General features: G+C 39.9%; 1 protein-coding gene across 5 annotated transcripts in view; it reads left to right on the top strand.

The window, feature by feature from the left end:
- The window catches only part of SLC25A21 (solute carrier family 25 member 21), a 502561-nt gene that overhangs the window by 482826 nt on the left and 2610 nt on the right, over positions 1–17125 (top strand). For 4 of the 5 annotated variants that reach the window (XM_070478014.1, XM_020916591.2, XM_070478012.1 and 1 more), the window contains exons 8-9: positions 14039–14220; positions 15125–15177. In XM_070478014.1, coding sequence (XP_070334115.1) covers positions 14039–14220; positions 15125–15177 — 235 coding nt within the window. The remainder of the gene's footprint in view (positions 1–14038; positions 14221–15124; positions 15178–17125) is intronic. The other variant, XM_070478011.1, reaches the window with a different exon arrangement.

Here is a 17125-nt window from a genome sequence, read left to right on the forward strand (position 1 = left end):
AGTGTGCTCATTCTAAGGTTGTCTGAGGAAGCAGGGTATAGTGACTTTAAGCTGGGTCGTTAGGAATTCTGTAAAAATGACTCAAAGCTAAAATCAGAGAGGACCTCAGGTTTGGTGTGGTACCAGGAGGAATTAAAGGGTGAGTGAATTGTAGCAAATTTGGGTTGATTTGGGTTGATTTGGGTTGATTTGGGTTGACATGAGGTAGGAGGATTCTAAGAGTGGACTTGAATGTATATATTCATGCTGAGCTCCCTTAAATGAGAAGCCCATCACTTCAATTTGCTCAGCCTTGCCTTGTAGGAAGCAGCAGGCTTCCTGGCCAGTCTCCCTCACCACCCCTAGTTCTCACTAGCTAACAAATCCTGCTTTTCCCATCTTTCTTAACCCCCTCCATCTGGCATACCTCTGTGTGGAATGTCTTCTTGAAGATGCCAGACCCTAATCACAAAGGCCTGTGAGATGGGCGAAGGTTCTCTGTTTATCAAGCGAGCATCCAGTTGGCCAGTCACTAACCAAGGCATCAGAGTCCCTGCCAGGGAAGGTAAAAAAGGAGGCACATGCTTCTGTTAATCAAGATATTTTTTGCCTCTCTGCATATTAACTCCTTAAGTGCCGTTGCTTTAAATTATTGGTGCAGTTTTTACTACTATATGTTTGGATTAGATGGTTAAATTAGTTACAAATAGGTAGTGTGCTGATTGTTAACTATTTTGAGTCTTATGTTCCCACTTGTTTGTGGAACATTACTGCCACCAATGTTTAGGGATCACTTATTAGTGCCTCTTGATGAGAGTGAAAGAGGAAAGTGGAAAAGCTGGCTTCAAACTCAACATTCAAAAAACTAAGATCATGGCATCTGGTCCCATCACTTCATGGCAAATAGAAGGGGAAAAAGTGGAAGCAGTGACAAATTTTATTTTCTTGGTCTCCAAGATCACTGCAGACAGTGACTGCAGCCATGAAACTAAAAGACACTGCTCCTTAAAAGGAAAGTTATCACAAACCTAGACAGTGTATTAAAAAGCAGAGACATCACTTTGCTAACAATGGTCTGTATGGTCAAAGCTATGGTTTTTTCCAGTAGTCATGTATGGATGTGAGAGTTGGACCATAAAGAAGGCTGAGTGCCAAAGAATTAATGCTTTTGAACTGTGGTTCTGAAGAAGACTCTTGAGAGTCCCTTGGACTGCAAGGAGATCCAGCCTGTCCATCCTAAAGCAGATCAGTCCTGGGTGTTCATTGGAAGGACTGATGCTGAAGCTAAAGCTCCAATACTTTGGCCACCTCATGCAAAGAGCCAACTCGTTGGCTAAGACCCTGATGCCAGGAAAGACTGAAGGCAAAAAGAGAAGGGGATGGCAGAGGATGAGAAGGTTAGATAGCATCACTGACTCAATGGACATGAATTTGAGCAAACTCTGGGAGACAGTGGAGGACAGAGGAGCCTGGTGTGCTGCATTCCAGGGGTTGTAAAGAATCGGATATGAGCAACAACTAAACAACTAAATTAGTGTCTCTTGTCAAGCAGTGGAGTCTGTAAACAGTATGTCCTGTCAGGAAAATTCATTGATCTTCCCAAACAGAGGCTGGTAAACACATTTCTTTAACTCTGCACTTACTCCAAGATTGCAATGTGATGAAAACAGCCAGAGAGTTCTAATAAGAGACCTGAGTATAATTCCCAATTCTGATACTTACTAGTTAGCCATGTCTCTCTAACAAATTATACCTGTCTCTGTGTCTCAGTTTTCTTATTTGTGAAATGAAATGTTAACATCATCCTTAAAAGGTTTGCAGGGGAGTTAAATAATGTTTGAAAATTATGAATGTTTGACTTTGCATTGCTGTCACAAAATGAGGTCAATGTGTATAATAGCCACTAACATGTCAGGCTACTCAGCTCCAATTTAAAGTCCCATATTTTATGAGAAAATTAGAAAATATTTAGAGGAAAAGAATAAAACTCATCTGTAGATAGGGAAATAATACTACTACTCAAATACTTAAGAGGAAGTATAATTTTTAAGCATGTGGAATAAACGGTTATTGCAGTAATGGTTTTTAAGTCATGGTGAATTACACTGAGAATGGTGACAGCTGATTGCCCTTGCAAGGGAGCAAAAAACTGGAGTAAAATAACTTAGGCATATGCATGAGGAATGTGGGTTAGGAACAAAGGAAGTTTACTGATTGATGACAGTTGGAACAAATTATGGAAGTTAGTTGAAAATGTTGAATAACAGAATAGATTTTTTATCAACATTAGTATCCATTTACACAATTAAGATATGATCCATCAAAAATATTTTACTTAGGCTAGGTGACCTGTTTTACCATAAATTTTTTAAAATTTATTATGGTAAAAACACCTGAGATCTACACACAACAAATTTTAAATGCTTAATTTATTATAGTTGTCTGTAGGTAGTGTTATACAGCAGATCTCTAGAGCTTATTCATCTTGCTTAGCTGAAATTTTATGCCTGTTGATTTGTAACTCATTTCCCCCTTCCCCAACCCCTGGCAACCATTGTTCCACTCTTTGATTCTATGAATTTGACAATTTTAGGTATCTCATGTAAGTGGAATCATGCAGTATTTGTCTGTGACTGGCTTATTTCACTTTACATGGTGCCCTCAAGGTTCATCCATGTTGTTATATATTGCAGAATTTCCTTCTTTGTAAAGATGAATAGTATTCCATTGTATATATATATATACACCACATTTTTAATCCATTCATCTGTCAATGAACATTTTGGTTGCGTACATATCTTGGCTGTTGTGAATACTGCTGTGATGGACTTGTTGTTTAGTCACAAGACATGTCTGATTGTTTTGCGACCCCATGGACTGTAGCCCGCCAGGCTTCTCTGTCCATGGGATTTCCCAGGCAAAAATATTGGAGTGGGTTGCCATTTCCTTCTCCAGGGGATCTTCCTGATTCAGGATCAAGCCCACATCTCCAGTATTGCAGGTGAATTCTTTACCACTGAGCCACCCAGGAAGCTCCAATGATGAATATAGGAGTGCTAATATTACTCTGAGATTTTGATTTCATTTTGTTTGGAGAAATACTAAGAAGTGGGGTTGCTGGATTATATAATACTTCTATTTCTAATTTTTGAGAAACTTCTATACTGATTTATATAAAGCTTATATCATTTTGCATTTCTATCAACAGTGTACAAGTGTTCCAATGTTTCCACATTGGAGAGGTTGGTGAGGTTGTTGTCCTCACCAACACATGTCTTTTGTGTTTTTTTATAGTAGCCATCCTCACACAAGTGAAATGAGATTTCACTGTGCTTTTGATTTACGTTTCCCAGATTATCTACATTTCCCAGTTTATTAATGACATTGAGCATTTCTTCATATGCCTGCTGGCCATTTGTAAGTCTTCTTTGGAAAATGTCTATTTGAGTCCTTTGCCCATCTTTAAATCAGGTTATTAGTTTTCTTGGTATTGAATTATAGGAGATCCTTGTATATTTTAATAGTAACATCTCATCATATGTATGGTTTGCAAATATTTTCTCCCACTCCATAAGTTTTTTTTACTCTTTTGTTTCCTTAGCTGTTTAGAAGTTTTTGGACATAGTCCCACATGTCTATGTGCTTTTGGTGTCATATTGATGAATCATTGCCAAGACCAATGGCTCCTTGGTTGAAGATTAGTTGACCATTTATAAGCATATAGCATTCATGCTTAGGCTTCCCTGGTGGCTCAGATGGTAAAGAATCTGCCTGTGGTCCAGGAGACCCAGGTTCAATCCCTGGGTTGGTAAGATCCCTTGGAGAAAGGAATGGCTACGCACTCCAGTATTCTTGCCTAGAGAATTTCATGGACACAGGAGCCTGGCAGGGTCACAAAGAGTTGACACAACTGAGCGATTAACATTTGCACTTACACTTACTACATGCTTAGATTTGTTTCTGGACTGACTATTATGTTTCATTGGTCTCTATGTCTGTCTTTGTGTCAGTACCATGCTGTCTTAATTAACTGTAGCTTTGCAATATATTTTGAAATAAGGAAATGTGTTCCTCTTTTATTCATCTTTCTCAAGGCTGATTTGGCTACTTTTGGTCTTTTGTGATTCCATATGAGTTGTATTTTTTTTATTTCTATGAAAAATGCTATTGAAATATTTACAAGGAGAAATATCAATGACCTCAGATATGCAGATGACACCACCCTTATGGCAGAAAGTAAAGAACTAAAGAGCCTCTTGATGAAAATGAAAGAAGAGAGTGAAAAAGTTGGTTTAATACTCAACATTCAGAAAACTAAGATCATGGCATCTCGTCCCATCACTTCATGGCAAATAGATGGGGAAACAGTAGAAACAGTGACAGACTTCATTTTTTGGCACCCCAGAATTACTGCAGATGGTGACTGCAGCCATGATATTAAAAGACGTTTGCTCCTTGGAAGAAAAGTTATGGCCAACCTAGACAGCATATTAAAAAGTAGAGACATTACTTCACCAACAAAGGTCCATCTAGTCAAAGCTATGGTTTTTCCAGTAGTCATGTATGGATGTGAGAGTTGGACTATAAAGAAAGCTGAGTGCTGAAGAATTGATGTTTTTGAATGGTGGTATTGGAGAAGACTCTTGAGAGTCCCTTGGACAGCAAGGAGATCCAACCAGTCCATCCTAAAGGAAATCAGTCCTGAATATTCATTGGAAGGACTGATGCTGAAGCTGACACTCCAATATTTTGGCCACCTGATGTGAAGAACTGACTCATTTGAAAAGACCCTGGTGCTGGGAAAGATTGAAGGTGGGAGGAAAAGGGGACGACAGAGGATGAGATGGTTGAATGGTATCACCAACTCAATGGACGTGAGTTTGAGCAAACTCCAGGAGTTGGTGATGTACAGGGAGACCTGGCATGCTGCAATCCATGGGGTACCAAAGAGTCGAACATGACTGAGCAACTGAACTGAACTGAACTGAACAGGAATTGCATTGAATCTGAAAATCATTTAGGGTAGTATGGAGATTATAACAACGCTAAGTCTTCCAATACATGAACATGAACTGTCTTTGTGTTTGTCTTTTAAAATTCTTCACCAATGTTTTGTAGTTTTCAGTATACAGGTCTTTCATCTTCTTAGGTAAGTTTGTTGCTAAGTATTTTATTATTGTTGGTGCTATTGAAAATGGGATTACTTTTCTAATTTCCTTTTCAGATAGTTCACTGTTAGTGTGTAGAAACATGAATGATTTTTCTATGATTATTTGTATACTGCAGCTTTACTAATTTATTAGTTCTAAATGTTTGTTATGGAGTCTTTAGGTTTTCCTACACATAATGAAAATGTTAGTCACTCAGTCGTGTCCAATTCTTTTACACCCCATGGACTATAGCCTGGCAGGCTCCTCTGAACATGAAATTCTCCAGGCAAGAATATTGGAGTAGGTAGCCATTCCTTTCTAAAGGGGACCTTCCCAACCCAGGGATAGAACCTGGGTCTCCCACATAGTAGGCAGATTCTATACTGTCTAAGCCATGAGGGAAGCCTTTCTACATATAAGACCATGTCATATATAACAGAAACAATTTTATTTCTTCAGACTTTGATGCCTTTCATTTTTGTTTTCTTGCATAATTGCTCTGACTAGGACTTCCATTACTATGTTACTATGATAAGAGCGGGGATCTTTGTCTTGTTACTTAGATCTTAGAGAAAAGGCTTTCAGGTTTTTACCAGTGAATATGATGTTAGCTGTGGGCTTTACTTATGTTGGGACTTTATTACATTGAGATACTTTCTTTCTGTTTCTATTTTCTTGAGAGTTTATCACGAAAACTTAATTTTATCAAGTGCATTTTCTACATGTATTGAGAGAATCATGTGGTTTTTTTTAATCCTTTATTCTCTTAATGTGCTTTATCATATTAATCATTTGTCATATGTTGAACCATCCTTTTATCCCAGGGATAAATCCCACTTTGTCATAATGTATGATCCTTTTAACACACTGTTGGATTTGATTTGCTAGTGTTTTTTGAGAAATTTTACATCATATTCATTGGGGATCTTGTCCTGTAGTTTTCTTGTCTTGTGGTGTCTTTGGCTTTGATATCAAGATAATGCTGGCCTCATAAATGAGGTGGATGTGTTCCTTCCTCTTCAATTTTTTGTAAGAATTTAAGAAGCATTGGCAGTAATACAAGAATTAATGTTTGGTAGAATTCACCAGTGAAACTATCTAGTCCTGGGCTTTCCTTTGTTGGGAGATTTTTTATTGTTAATGCAATTTCCATACTAGTTACGGTCTATTCAGACTTTTTACTTCTTTGTGATTTAGTCTTGATAGGTAGTTTATTTCTAGGAATTTATCCATTTCTTCTAGATTATCCAGTGTGTTCATATATAATTGTTCACAATAGCCTCTTATGGTCCTTTCTAGTTCTGTGGCATCCGTTATAATGTCAGTTATAATTTCTCTTCTTTCATTTTGGATTTTGAGTCTTCTCCCTTTTTTTCTTAATTGGTTTTGCTAAGGGTTTGTCAGTTTTATCTTTTAAAAAACCCAACTCAATTTCATTTATTTTTTCTATTGTTTTTTGAATGTTTATTTTATTTCTGTTCTAATCTTAATATTTCCTTCCTCCTGCTAACTTTGGACTTAGTGTTCCCTTTAGTTCCTTGAGCTATGAAATTAGATTGTTTGAGATCTTCGTTTTTGAAAAAATATAGGTGTTTATCACTGTGAACCTCCCTCTTAGTACTCCTTTGCTGAATCTCATAAGTTTGGGTATGTTGTGTTTTCTTTTTCATTTGGCTTGAGGTCTTTTCTAAATTTTCTATTTTGGGCTTTGTATAATAGTCTCCCACAATCTCTTAGACTAGCTTTACTCTTTTTCCTTCCTTTTTCATTTTGCTCCTCTGACTGAATTATTTCCAATAGTCTGTCTTTGTGTTTGCTGATTCCTTCTTCTGTTTGATCTAGTCTACTACCGAGTTCTTCTAGTGAATTTTTGATTTAATTATTTTCAATTTAATTATTTAATTATTTTCAACTCCATGATTTCTGTCTGGTAATTTTTTATATTTCCTATCTCTTCATTGAAATTCTCACTTTATTCACACGTGCTCCTTTGACCTCAGTGAGCATCTTTATGACAGTTTTTTTGAATTCTGTGTCAGGTAAATCATGTAATTTTCTTTCCTTATAGTCAGTTTCTGGAGCTGTATCATGTTTCTTAATTTGGAACATCTTTGCCTGATTGTTCATTTTCCTTAACTCTCTTTGTTGGTGTCTGTGCATTAGACAAGGCAGTCTTCATAGACTAGCCTCATGCAGGAGAAGTGAAAGTCACTCAGTTGTGTCCGACTCTTTGTGACCCCATGGACTATACAGTCCATGGAATTCTCCAGGCCAGAATACTGGAGTGGGTAGCCTTTCCCTTCTCCAGGGAATCTTCCCAATCCAGAGATCGAACCCAGGTTTTGGCATTGTGGACAGATTCTTTACCAGCTGAGCTACAAGGGAAGCCCTCATGCAGGAGAAAGTTAGAAAGTTAGTTAAGTCGCTCAGTCGTGGCCGACTCTTTGCGACCCCATGGACTATAGCCCACCAGGCTCTTCCGTCCATGGGATTCTCCAGTCAAGAATACTGGAGTGAGTTGCCATTTCCTTCTCCATGCAGGAGAAGACCCCCACAATTCAGACTGGCTAGAGATTCTGGGGACCTGTACTAACTCTCTCCTTCCTCAGGAAGAAGCAGGCAGCTGTCATTTTTGTCTTCTTACTCTGTACTGAGCAAAAGGAGAGATATAGCCTCTAGCAGTCCAATCCTTCATCTCAGCTCTCTCCAAGGTGGCTAGACTCTACTAGAGCCATCAAAACTCCAAGATAGGCAAGGAATATACCAGTTCTTTATACCAGTTCTTCTTCTCTATACCAGTTCTTCTCATTCAGCCCCAGAGAAGGTGGACATGCAAATTAATCCCTTCCCTCCCCTAGGAGAAGCAGGAAGTTAGGGAGTCTTCCTGATTATATGGCAATACACTAGGGGCAGGGACTCTGGTGGGAGGGTATGGTGAATCTCCCTACTGAATTCTATAAGTCTGCTCATGTGGACCCAGGGTACAGGAATTTTCAACTAATTTCTAGATTTCTCACCCAGAGAATCTGTCCATGAATTGTTGGGTTTGTATGAAAAAGGAGAATTCAAGTTTTCCTGCTCTGCCACCTTGCTGATGTCACTCTTTAGGTTAGGGGACATTCTGAATTCACTTCCAGTCTTGTGATTTTATTTTCTACCACTTAAATCTTTCTTGGACTGATTGGTGATCTCCTTGACTATTGAAGTGGAGTACAGTCCTGAGAGGCAAGTGTATGTCTATAATTCTGATATCTGGCAATCTCAGAGCTTCTCAGTATTTTGACTTCTTCACTTCCAAATAATAGAATCATGGCTCTTTTTTGGTTAATTCAAAATTATATTCATTGGTAAGATAGTTTCTGTAAGCTTCAGATGCCTCACCTAGTCAACAATGTTGTAAGGCTTAAATAAACAGAAAGTGCTTAACACAGTGTCTAGCAGATTGTGTGTTATCATTATCATCATCAGCTTTTTCAATTTTTAATAAAATAAACTAAAAGGGCAAAATGACATCCCAAGTATTATGATAATCAAGTAATTTGATAATCAAATGCACAGCAAGTTGTAACATACAATAAATGTAGGTTGGATGAGTATACAACAAATGAATGGTGAATGTGAGGCAATATAACATAGTGAATGAATTGTAATAAAATGTAATGGTTGGAAGTCTGAAGAACTTGAGTGCAAATCCAAGCTCAAGCTCTTATAAGCAATGTGGTCTTGATCAACTGGCTTAATTCTTGAAGTTTCATGTCCTTATTTATAAAAAGGAGTTATGTACCTAATTCATAGGGTTCCTATATATGCTTTATACATGTTTTCTGCATATAAACTTGTCTAGAAATAAGTAACTATTATTAACAGTACCATTAATTCTGTTAGTGAAAGTTATGAAAAATAGCACAAATATCATAAGGTATATTATTTTATTACTACTTTTATTTTTACTATTTTATTGTTATTTCCTGTTGTGGTTATTGACAAGAATGATTTACTGATTGCCAGTACAGAATGACCCATTTAAACTATGTCATAGGTTTCACTCAGACTGAACAACCTCACAGATATGCATTCTTGCTTTGGATGGAGCTGGGGTAGGAGAAGGTGAACAGAGTTAACAGTGTTGCATTCAGTTATGCAGCCTTAAAGAAACAAAGACCTGTTTCCACCAAAGAAGGCTTTAAAATGCTCCACAGTACATCTAGATCCCATTACAGCATCACTTACCTAGCCAGGCTTCCCTGGTAGCTCAGCTGGTAAAGAATTCACCTGCAGTGAGGGAGACCTGGGTTCCATCCCTGGGTTGGGAAGATCCCCTGGAGAAGGAAAGGCTGCCCACTCCAGTATTCTGGCCTGGAGAATACCATGGACTCTATAGTCCGTGGGGTCACAGAGTCATACACAACTGAGTGACTTTCATTTTCTTTAACTTTATCTAGCCAAGGATCCAAAAAAAGGAACCATAAGCTTCAGTTAAGCAGTGTTCTCAGACTTACGCATCCATCAGAATAATTTGGAAAACTTGTTTAAATAGATTGTTGTGCTTCATCCCTAGAGTTTTAGGTACTGTAGTCCTGGTAAAGTCCACATTTTCATTTCTAGTAAGTTCCCACATGGTACTGATGATGATGGTTCAAGGACTACACTGTGAGAACCATTGAGTTCACTGATACAGTTGAGGTATAAGTAACCCAACTCCAGAGTGGGAATATTTGCAGAAATATTTTCACTACAGTGAATTGCCTGGTAACTCCCATGAAAATAAGGGCTTCCTGTTTTCAACCCCAGTGTTTTCAACACTGCATTGTCCTCTTCTTAAACTTTATAAATTTATTGGTAGGAAAAATGATTTGATGAAGTTGTTTTTAACTTTTATGAGCCTGATAAAATCTATTGAAACTTTCTCCAGAAAAACCCAAATACACATACACAGAGCATTGATGTAATTTCAGGCGGTTCTCAGGTACCTCCCCCACACAGCCCACCTACCAACCCATAAGAGTATCAGTAGAAAAACTGTCCCCTTAAGGCAAAGTCTTGGGTTCACTTGGATGTAACAAAAAGTTTCTTCTTATACTTGGATTTGCACTGAAGTTCTTCTTATACTTCTTCACTCATTTGTAAAATAAAAGTAAAAATAATAGTCCTTAGCTCAGAGTGATTAATTGATATAGCACACTGAAGAGGCTAATTTGAAAACCAAAACCGCTAAATATTACCTTTTGCCCTCTCTTTCTAGTCCTGCTACAACAATCCTCATTCTTGAGGCAAGTGGATGCCTCTCCCCACTAGGGGAAAGATCAGGAAGTATAAGAAAGAAGAGCCCAAAGAGTAATATTTCAAGACTTTACTCTATGCTCATTGCATTCTTTTGCTAAAATCTGGTCACAGGTTGCCATATCATGGTTCTCTCCGTGAGTCAGTGAGTCATGGGGTCTGGCAAGCCCAGGCCTGGCTCCATGACCTGAGAGTCTCAATTCATTTGCCTGGAAATACTCCACTTTGCAAATGTCCAATGCCTTGTCATGTCCCCATGTTAATGCTTCCTGGCAGAAAGACAGAAACATGAAGTCCTAGTAGGAGCTCACTTCCAGGGTAGAAGATACCGAGCTTTGAGAAATAGTGATTAAGAGGAAAGCCTGATCCTCACCTTTCCTACAAAAAATAATAATAATAATAATAATAAGTGCAGTGATAAGCTAATCAGCAGACATTTGTTTAGCACTTACTGTGCACACTCTGCAATAGATGACACAAAGAGGAGTAATATATGCTCCTCAGCATACATGCTGTGTCAGCTCACAGTCCAACAGGGAAGGTGGATTTGAGCAAAAACAAACCAGACACAAAGAGAAGTGTAGCAAGAACAATGATCGCGACAGTGCTTCAGGAGCACAGGAGAGGGAGAAGTCAGTTTCAATGGTGACCCATAGACGTCTCTCGGGCAAGCTGGGATTTAAGCTGGACTGTAAACAGTGGGGCTGCTGTCCATGAAGATGATAGTGAATGGTATTCTAGGCTGTGTGAGTTGTTTGAAAAAAGATGTGGAGTTAGAAAAGTATTTGGTAGAAAATTTGCATGATTATGATTATGATTTAACCAGCCTGACTATAGTATGGGTTGGGCATAGAGGTGTCAAATTTGAGGCTCGAAAGGTTGTTGGAAGCATATCATGGGAAAGAAAGCAAAGGCCAACAAGGAGTTTTGACCTTACTCTCCATGGAGTGGGGAAGGGTTGAGGGCCTTTGAGTAGGGAGGCAGATCTGTTTTTATAAAAAGAGAACCCTGGTGCCACTGCGAAGAACAGGTGACAGAGGCAAGAAGAAAGCAAGACCTAGAAAGTCACAGGCGTGAGCCAAAGTCAGAGAAGTGAGAGCAGCCAGAGGGGATGAAGGGGAGGGACATTTGAGGGGCTGCATTTATCCAAGGATGGCTGCGACATGCAGCAAATAAAGCAGAGGGTAGCTGGCCAGGCTCTCCTTGGCGCACCCAATTCCCAGCCGGGTTGCTCCCTTTTACAGACCACAGGCTCAGAGGAAGAGGCTGAGAGGGGCCCAGAGGCATTTGGTGAGGGTCACCTCTTGGCTATCCCCAAAGACTTTTCTCCTTCCTAGAATGTCCAGAGGGGTAGCAATTGGCCATCTGCTTTGCCCATGTGAAATATCAATCAAAATCAATGGTTCTCAGATATGGGCCCTCTGTCTGGCCAGGTGAGAAGTCCTAAAGTTCTTTTAAGTCAACTTTCAGGCACTTTCCCAGGTGATTCTGATCTGGGAATCTAAGGTGGGTATGAGGTAGGGCTGTGCATCCATATTTTGTAAAGCTCCCAGGTGACTGATGCACAGATGAATTTGGGAACTAGTGTGGGACCTTACTGCTGAGCTGAGAAATGTGTAGAAACCATGGGTTCAATGTAAGCTTGTGCTAGTGAACACTATGATGGCTTGAAGACCTTAGTATTTGGTCCCCGACACTGTCTCAAACATAATGACCCTCGTTGAGTGTCTTAGCCACCCCTCTCTCCTCAACTCCAATCCTCAGCAAACACATCAGGAGTGGAGCAGAGCTGTGTGCTTGACAGGATCCCTTGAATGCCCCCAAAGGTCTGTGTGCATACAAGTCATCACTTTCACCCTTGTCTTTGGCCATGTCACAGGAGCACCATGAGGGTCTCACTGCAGGTGTTTTGAGACTTTAGAAAACAGGCTACATAAAAACACTATCCATTTTCTGCCAGGCTCATACAATATTCATAGCACTTTTATTAGTGTTGTTTTTATTTTTCAGAGAAACCTTACAGTACAAGAGTAGGGTAGGTGTTAAACATGTTCCTTCTGTCTGCTGGGCTCCATGGGATGCAGTGGCCAGTGCATGGTCAGACACCCAGAACTGGCCCTGAATCCACCACCCTCCTGAGCTCCAGTTTTGCTCCTGTGCCAGCATGGAGGAGGGTAACATAAAGGCATTTTTCTCTCCTTGTAAAAGAGAAGAAAATGGGGGAGGGGGAATTATTTAAACACACCTCACTCATACTGCAATCACAGCATTGTTTTTCCTGTTGAAACACCCTGTTGGTTTTTAAATCCCTTTAAACCTACTCGGCACCTGTATGGCCCAGATCCAAGAATTATTATCGAACCTCTCGCTTTTTATATTTAAACACGTAGGAGTTTCTGTGATGGTATCTGGCTCTTGGTTTCATTGAAAATTTCAGAGTTTCCAGAATTTTTCTTCTTGCATCAAATTTAGAAGCATGCAGTTCTAAGACCTGATTTTTTTTTTTAATTAAGCAGAGAATGGTTCCCCCCTTAAGTTCTTCTGCTAGATAAAATAGCATCATGGCATGACCCGGTGTTGTTCCTCATTGAAGACCTTTCTGAAGTACTAACCAAAAGAGAGGGCAGGGGGAGATGGGGGAGGTATCTGTCAGCAACTTACGGTGTGTGAGATGAACTTTCTTTTGGGTAAGGACTGAGGTTGAGAGCAAAATGAGAACTTCCCGGCAAATTCATTATAACACAGTATAATGTGAGCTCGCTGGGCACAAAAAGAGGCTGAAGGAAAGCAACTTCAACATCAGACCTAATTAAATACTTTGATGTCAGAAAGCAGAGCAGGCAGGGGTGGAAAATCAAATCAGACCAAAGTGAAGGACCTAAATTCAAATGGAAAGAAGAAATATTTCTCCCTCTCTCTCTCTCTCTCTTCTTTTCTTCCTTTGCCATGAAGGAAGAATATGATTGAGGAACAATGGTCTATAAATTCTTCAGCCAATTAGTCCAGTGACTTACTACTGTTTCTAGTGCACAGAATGTCACAGGCTATTTTGCAGCCTCCCCAAGTTGGTTTGTTAATAACAGGAAGCTAGCACTTCTCAGTACAGTGGATCAGCTACACGTGAAAATAAATGCAAAAAACCTGGAGGGGAATAGCAGCAGACCGAGAGTAGCCTTGATTTAATTTAACATTTGGGGGTCCACACACAAATGAGCATTTTAGTAGGCTTCATGGTGGAAGTTGCTGTCATTTGTAAAATATTCTGGCCAATTAGCTAATAGTGTGCTTGGATTTCTCCTGTTTTGATACAGTAATACTAAGTACATTGTGAAGCCCAATTATACAAATCATCCCCATATGCCATACCAGTCTTTCTTTATGAACTGTGTTTATAAATCCTGTGTGAGGAAATGTGTACTTCAGCAATTTAGACCATGTGTAAAAACATAGCCAATGGGATTGTCAAGAAAACAAGTTCCAGCCTAGGAAATCCTAATGTGTTCCGCTGGAATAACAGGAGGGTGCCAGGCAGCGCAATGCTCTGCTTAAATACATATTGCTTTATCGTGTTTAACCGATTTAGGGGCTTCCGCTTCCCTTTCTGTTATTTTATTCTTCTTTTCTTTTAGGATCCAACCTTGGAGTTTTTGAGAAAATTTGGGATTGGTCTTCTCTCAGGCACAATAGCCTCAGTCATTAACATCCCTTTTGATGTTGCCAAAAGTCGGATTCAAGGGCCTCAGCCAGTTCCTGGAGAGATCAAGTACAGAACCTGTTTTAAAACAATGGCCACGGTCTATCAGGAAGAAGGGTAACACACTCCTAGTTTAATAAATGAGCAAGACTAAAGCATTGCTAAAGCCGTATTATACTTCTATTTTAATGAGGGCCATTAAGCCCTCCTCCATTGGGTCTGTGTCTGAGAAGCTTCAGGGAATAGATCAGGAACTTTGTGAGATAACACAGGAATGAGATGTTGCCAAAAACCTTCTTACACCAAGAAACATGAGCCACGATCATTCAGTATGCAGTATGTTTGTCCGAGAATGCCAAGGTGAACTTTCCGCTTGACAGTTTGCATAATACGCTATTACATATAATATGCCTTGTTCCCACATGGGCAGGAGAGCGAGTGTCCTCTGACCATAAACCTAATGAAAATGTCACCTAATTATATTCTCCTGGGAGAGTTAAACATGATAGTTCTGTGAAAGTAGTTTCCTTTTAAAGTATGTGCCTTTTTCTGCTGGTCTTTTTTACTTTTTTAAGTCTTGTTTTTGTCTTTCTGCCCCTCCTCACCAGGTCTCATTCTCAAGTAGGCAAGTAATTTTTTACGATTTTGATCTAAACTGCATCATATTTCTTTTTGTGAAGACTAAGTCTTTTAAACTCAATTATAAGAGTCATTTTGTCCATACACACAGCTGTCTTAAAAGTAAGGCCTGTCTTGAACACAAAAACTATCTCGCTGATGAAAGTCCTATTTCTGATGGGACAAGATCAGCATAGCTTGAGTAATAAAGAATTAACTCTTTCCTCTCATCCAATTTGCTGCAGGGAATACTTGGCCAGATACTATCTGTTTGGGGATTTGAAAATTTTTTTCAAATGACTTGTTTGGGTAAATACTGGGTCAACATCTCTATAAAGCTGAGGTGCAAATCCACTGCATGTTCAGAATAAGAATGTTTATGCTCTTTCTCTCCCGGTTCTAGCATTTTAGCTTTGTATAAAGGCCTGCTTCCCAAGATTATGAGGCTCGGACCAGGTAATTATGTTTTCATTACTTATATCCTTCCTTCTTTATTGTTCTAGTATCTTTCTTGTTCTTATTTGTGTCTATCGGAGAAGGCAATGGCACCCCACTCCAGTACTCTTGCCTGGAAAATCCCATGGACGGAGGAGCCTGGTGGGCTGCAGTCCATGGGGTCGTGAAGAGTCAGACATGACTGAGCGACTTCACTTTCACTTTTCATTTTTTTGCATTGGAGAAGGAAATGGCAACCCACTCCAGTGTTCTTGCCTGGAGAATCCCAGGGACTTGGTCGCACAGAGTCAGACACGACTGAAGTGACTTAGCAGTAGCAGCAGTAACACAATAAAAGTTGGTCACACTGTGAAACATGGAAACCTTAAGAATAAAAAGTTGGGTAGCAGTAAGACACTAAGGGAGTCCATTAGATGTGTTGTACTTTTGTTTATAAAGTATTATTTATGGCCTTGCTAGAGGCTGGTAGAAGCCAAAGCCCAGCTTAAGTCAATAGGAAAGGATCCACAGTCAGTTGGAGTTTGAGTGGCTTCTGGCTAAAGGGGAGGATTTTCACTGAGTAAGGGACCAGCCCAATAAACCTCTCTCTGGTTCTAGTTTGTTCTTGCTCCTGCCTCAACTTCGCTTGACAGAGAGAAAAGCAGGAGGACTACTCCATGAACAGCCGGCCATATCTCTGCACAGTCACCTCTGGGGAGGGGAGCAGGGAAGCTGCAGCCTGGCTCTCGCCTTCCTGGCTCCTGTCAGCGTGATGGCGGAGGGGATTGGCTCGGGGCCTTACCTCAGGATGCCAGCCCACAAAAAGCCGGCTGCCATTCCCACAGGGAGAGTCAGCTGCCTCTATGTAAATAGATAAGAAAGCAACTGCTGCAGACTCTACCACCTGGGCAAATAGTCTTGGATTATAAGCAACCTTGTGAATAAGTATAGAAGTATGCACTAGACCACACAGATTTTTTTTTACCAGGCCACACTCACCTACTTAGACATCCTGGTAATCTTCCCCCAAACCTTCCCCTGCTCCTCCCCCCTCTCCCTTTCCCCTTCCGTCCTCCCTTTGAACACTCCATGTGTCCCTTCCCTGCCACACTCACACACGTGCATATTTACGTTTAAATCTCAGCCTTTCTGCCAACCTGAGATATAGAACAGCAGTCTGTAAATTGAAGCTGTTGAACAGTTCATACTTTCATATATTTAGGAAACACTTTTACAATTCCCAGTCCATCTATCCCAGACTTCCTAGGCATTTAAGCATGGATTTTTGCTTCACATTTGAGATTCAGACCTCTTACTGGTCCATGTATAAAAATGAACTCAGTCATAAAGAATATTGGTGATTTTGTGGAACTCTCTCTGCAAGAATGTGGTGTTTTTCCTTCACCACACAGTAAAAACCTGCTAGTAGACCTAGTATTAGAGAAAATCATAGGACTGACCCTCCTCCAGCATTCTCAGGAGGCCATGGGCCTGAAAAGGGAGAGTGATCAGGGAGAGTTTAGCTAAAATGGTAATTGACTGGAACCTCAATCCAAAACTCTTAAATAATCTGACCCCAAGTTTTGTTAGAGGCTTACAAATGTTTGGTTGGCTTTTTAAATGTTTTTGTATGAGGTGTCCTGAGTTGCTGTGGTGTTAAATCCAATGAAAAGGGTTGTTGTGAACATACTGTCCAGGCTAAACAAAATTGTGAATAACTGGTCTGCACTGTCATCCCAAACATGCAAGTCCTACCAACCTCAAAGGAAAGAAAGTTGTAGAGAGGAAGGTAAGACTTAAAGATAAGAGTTTTGTTTTGTTTTTGAGAGAGAGAGTAAAAAAGAAAAGCTGGATGAACCTGGAATTCTCATCCTTCATTCTGGAGAAACATCCCAACTTATATACAATTGTAAAGGGTAAAACACCTTAGTTTTGTAACAGTGTTAGCAGCTCTCTGTGGCTAATGATC

This window comes from Odocoileus virginianus, chromosome 16 (genome assembly GCF_023699985.2).
Source record: "Odocoileus virginianus isolate 20LAN1187 ecotype Illinois chromosome 16, Ovbor_1.2, whole genome shotgun sequence".
In the NCBI taxonomy this organism is placed as follows: Eukaryota; Metazoa; Chordata; class Mammalia; order Artiodactyla; family Cervidae; genus Odocoileus; species Odocoileus virginianus.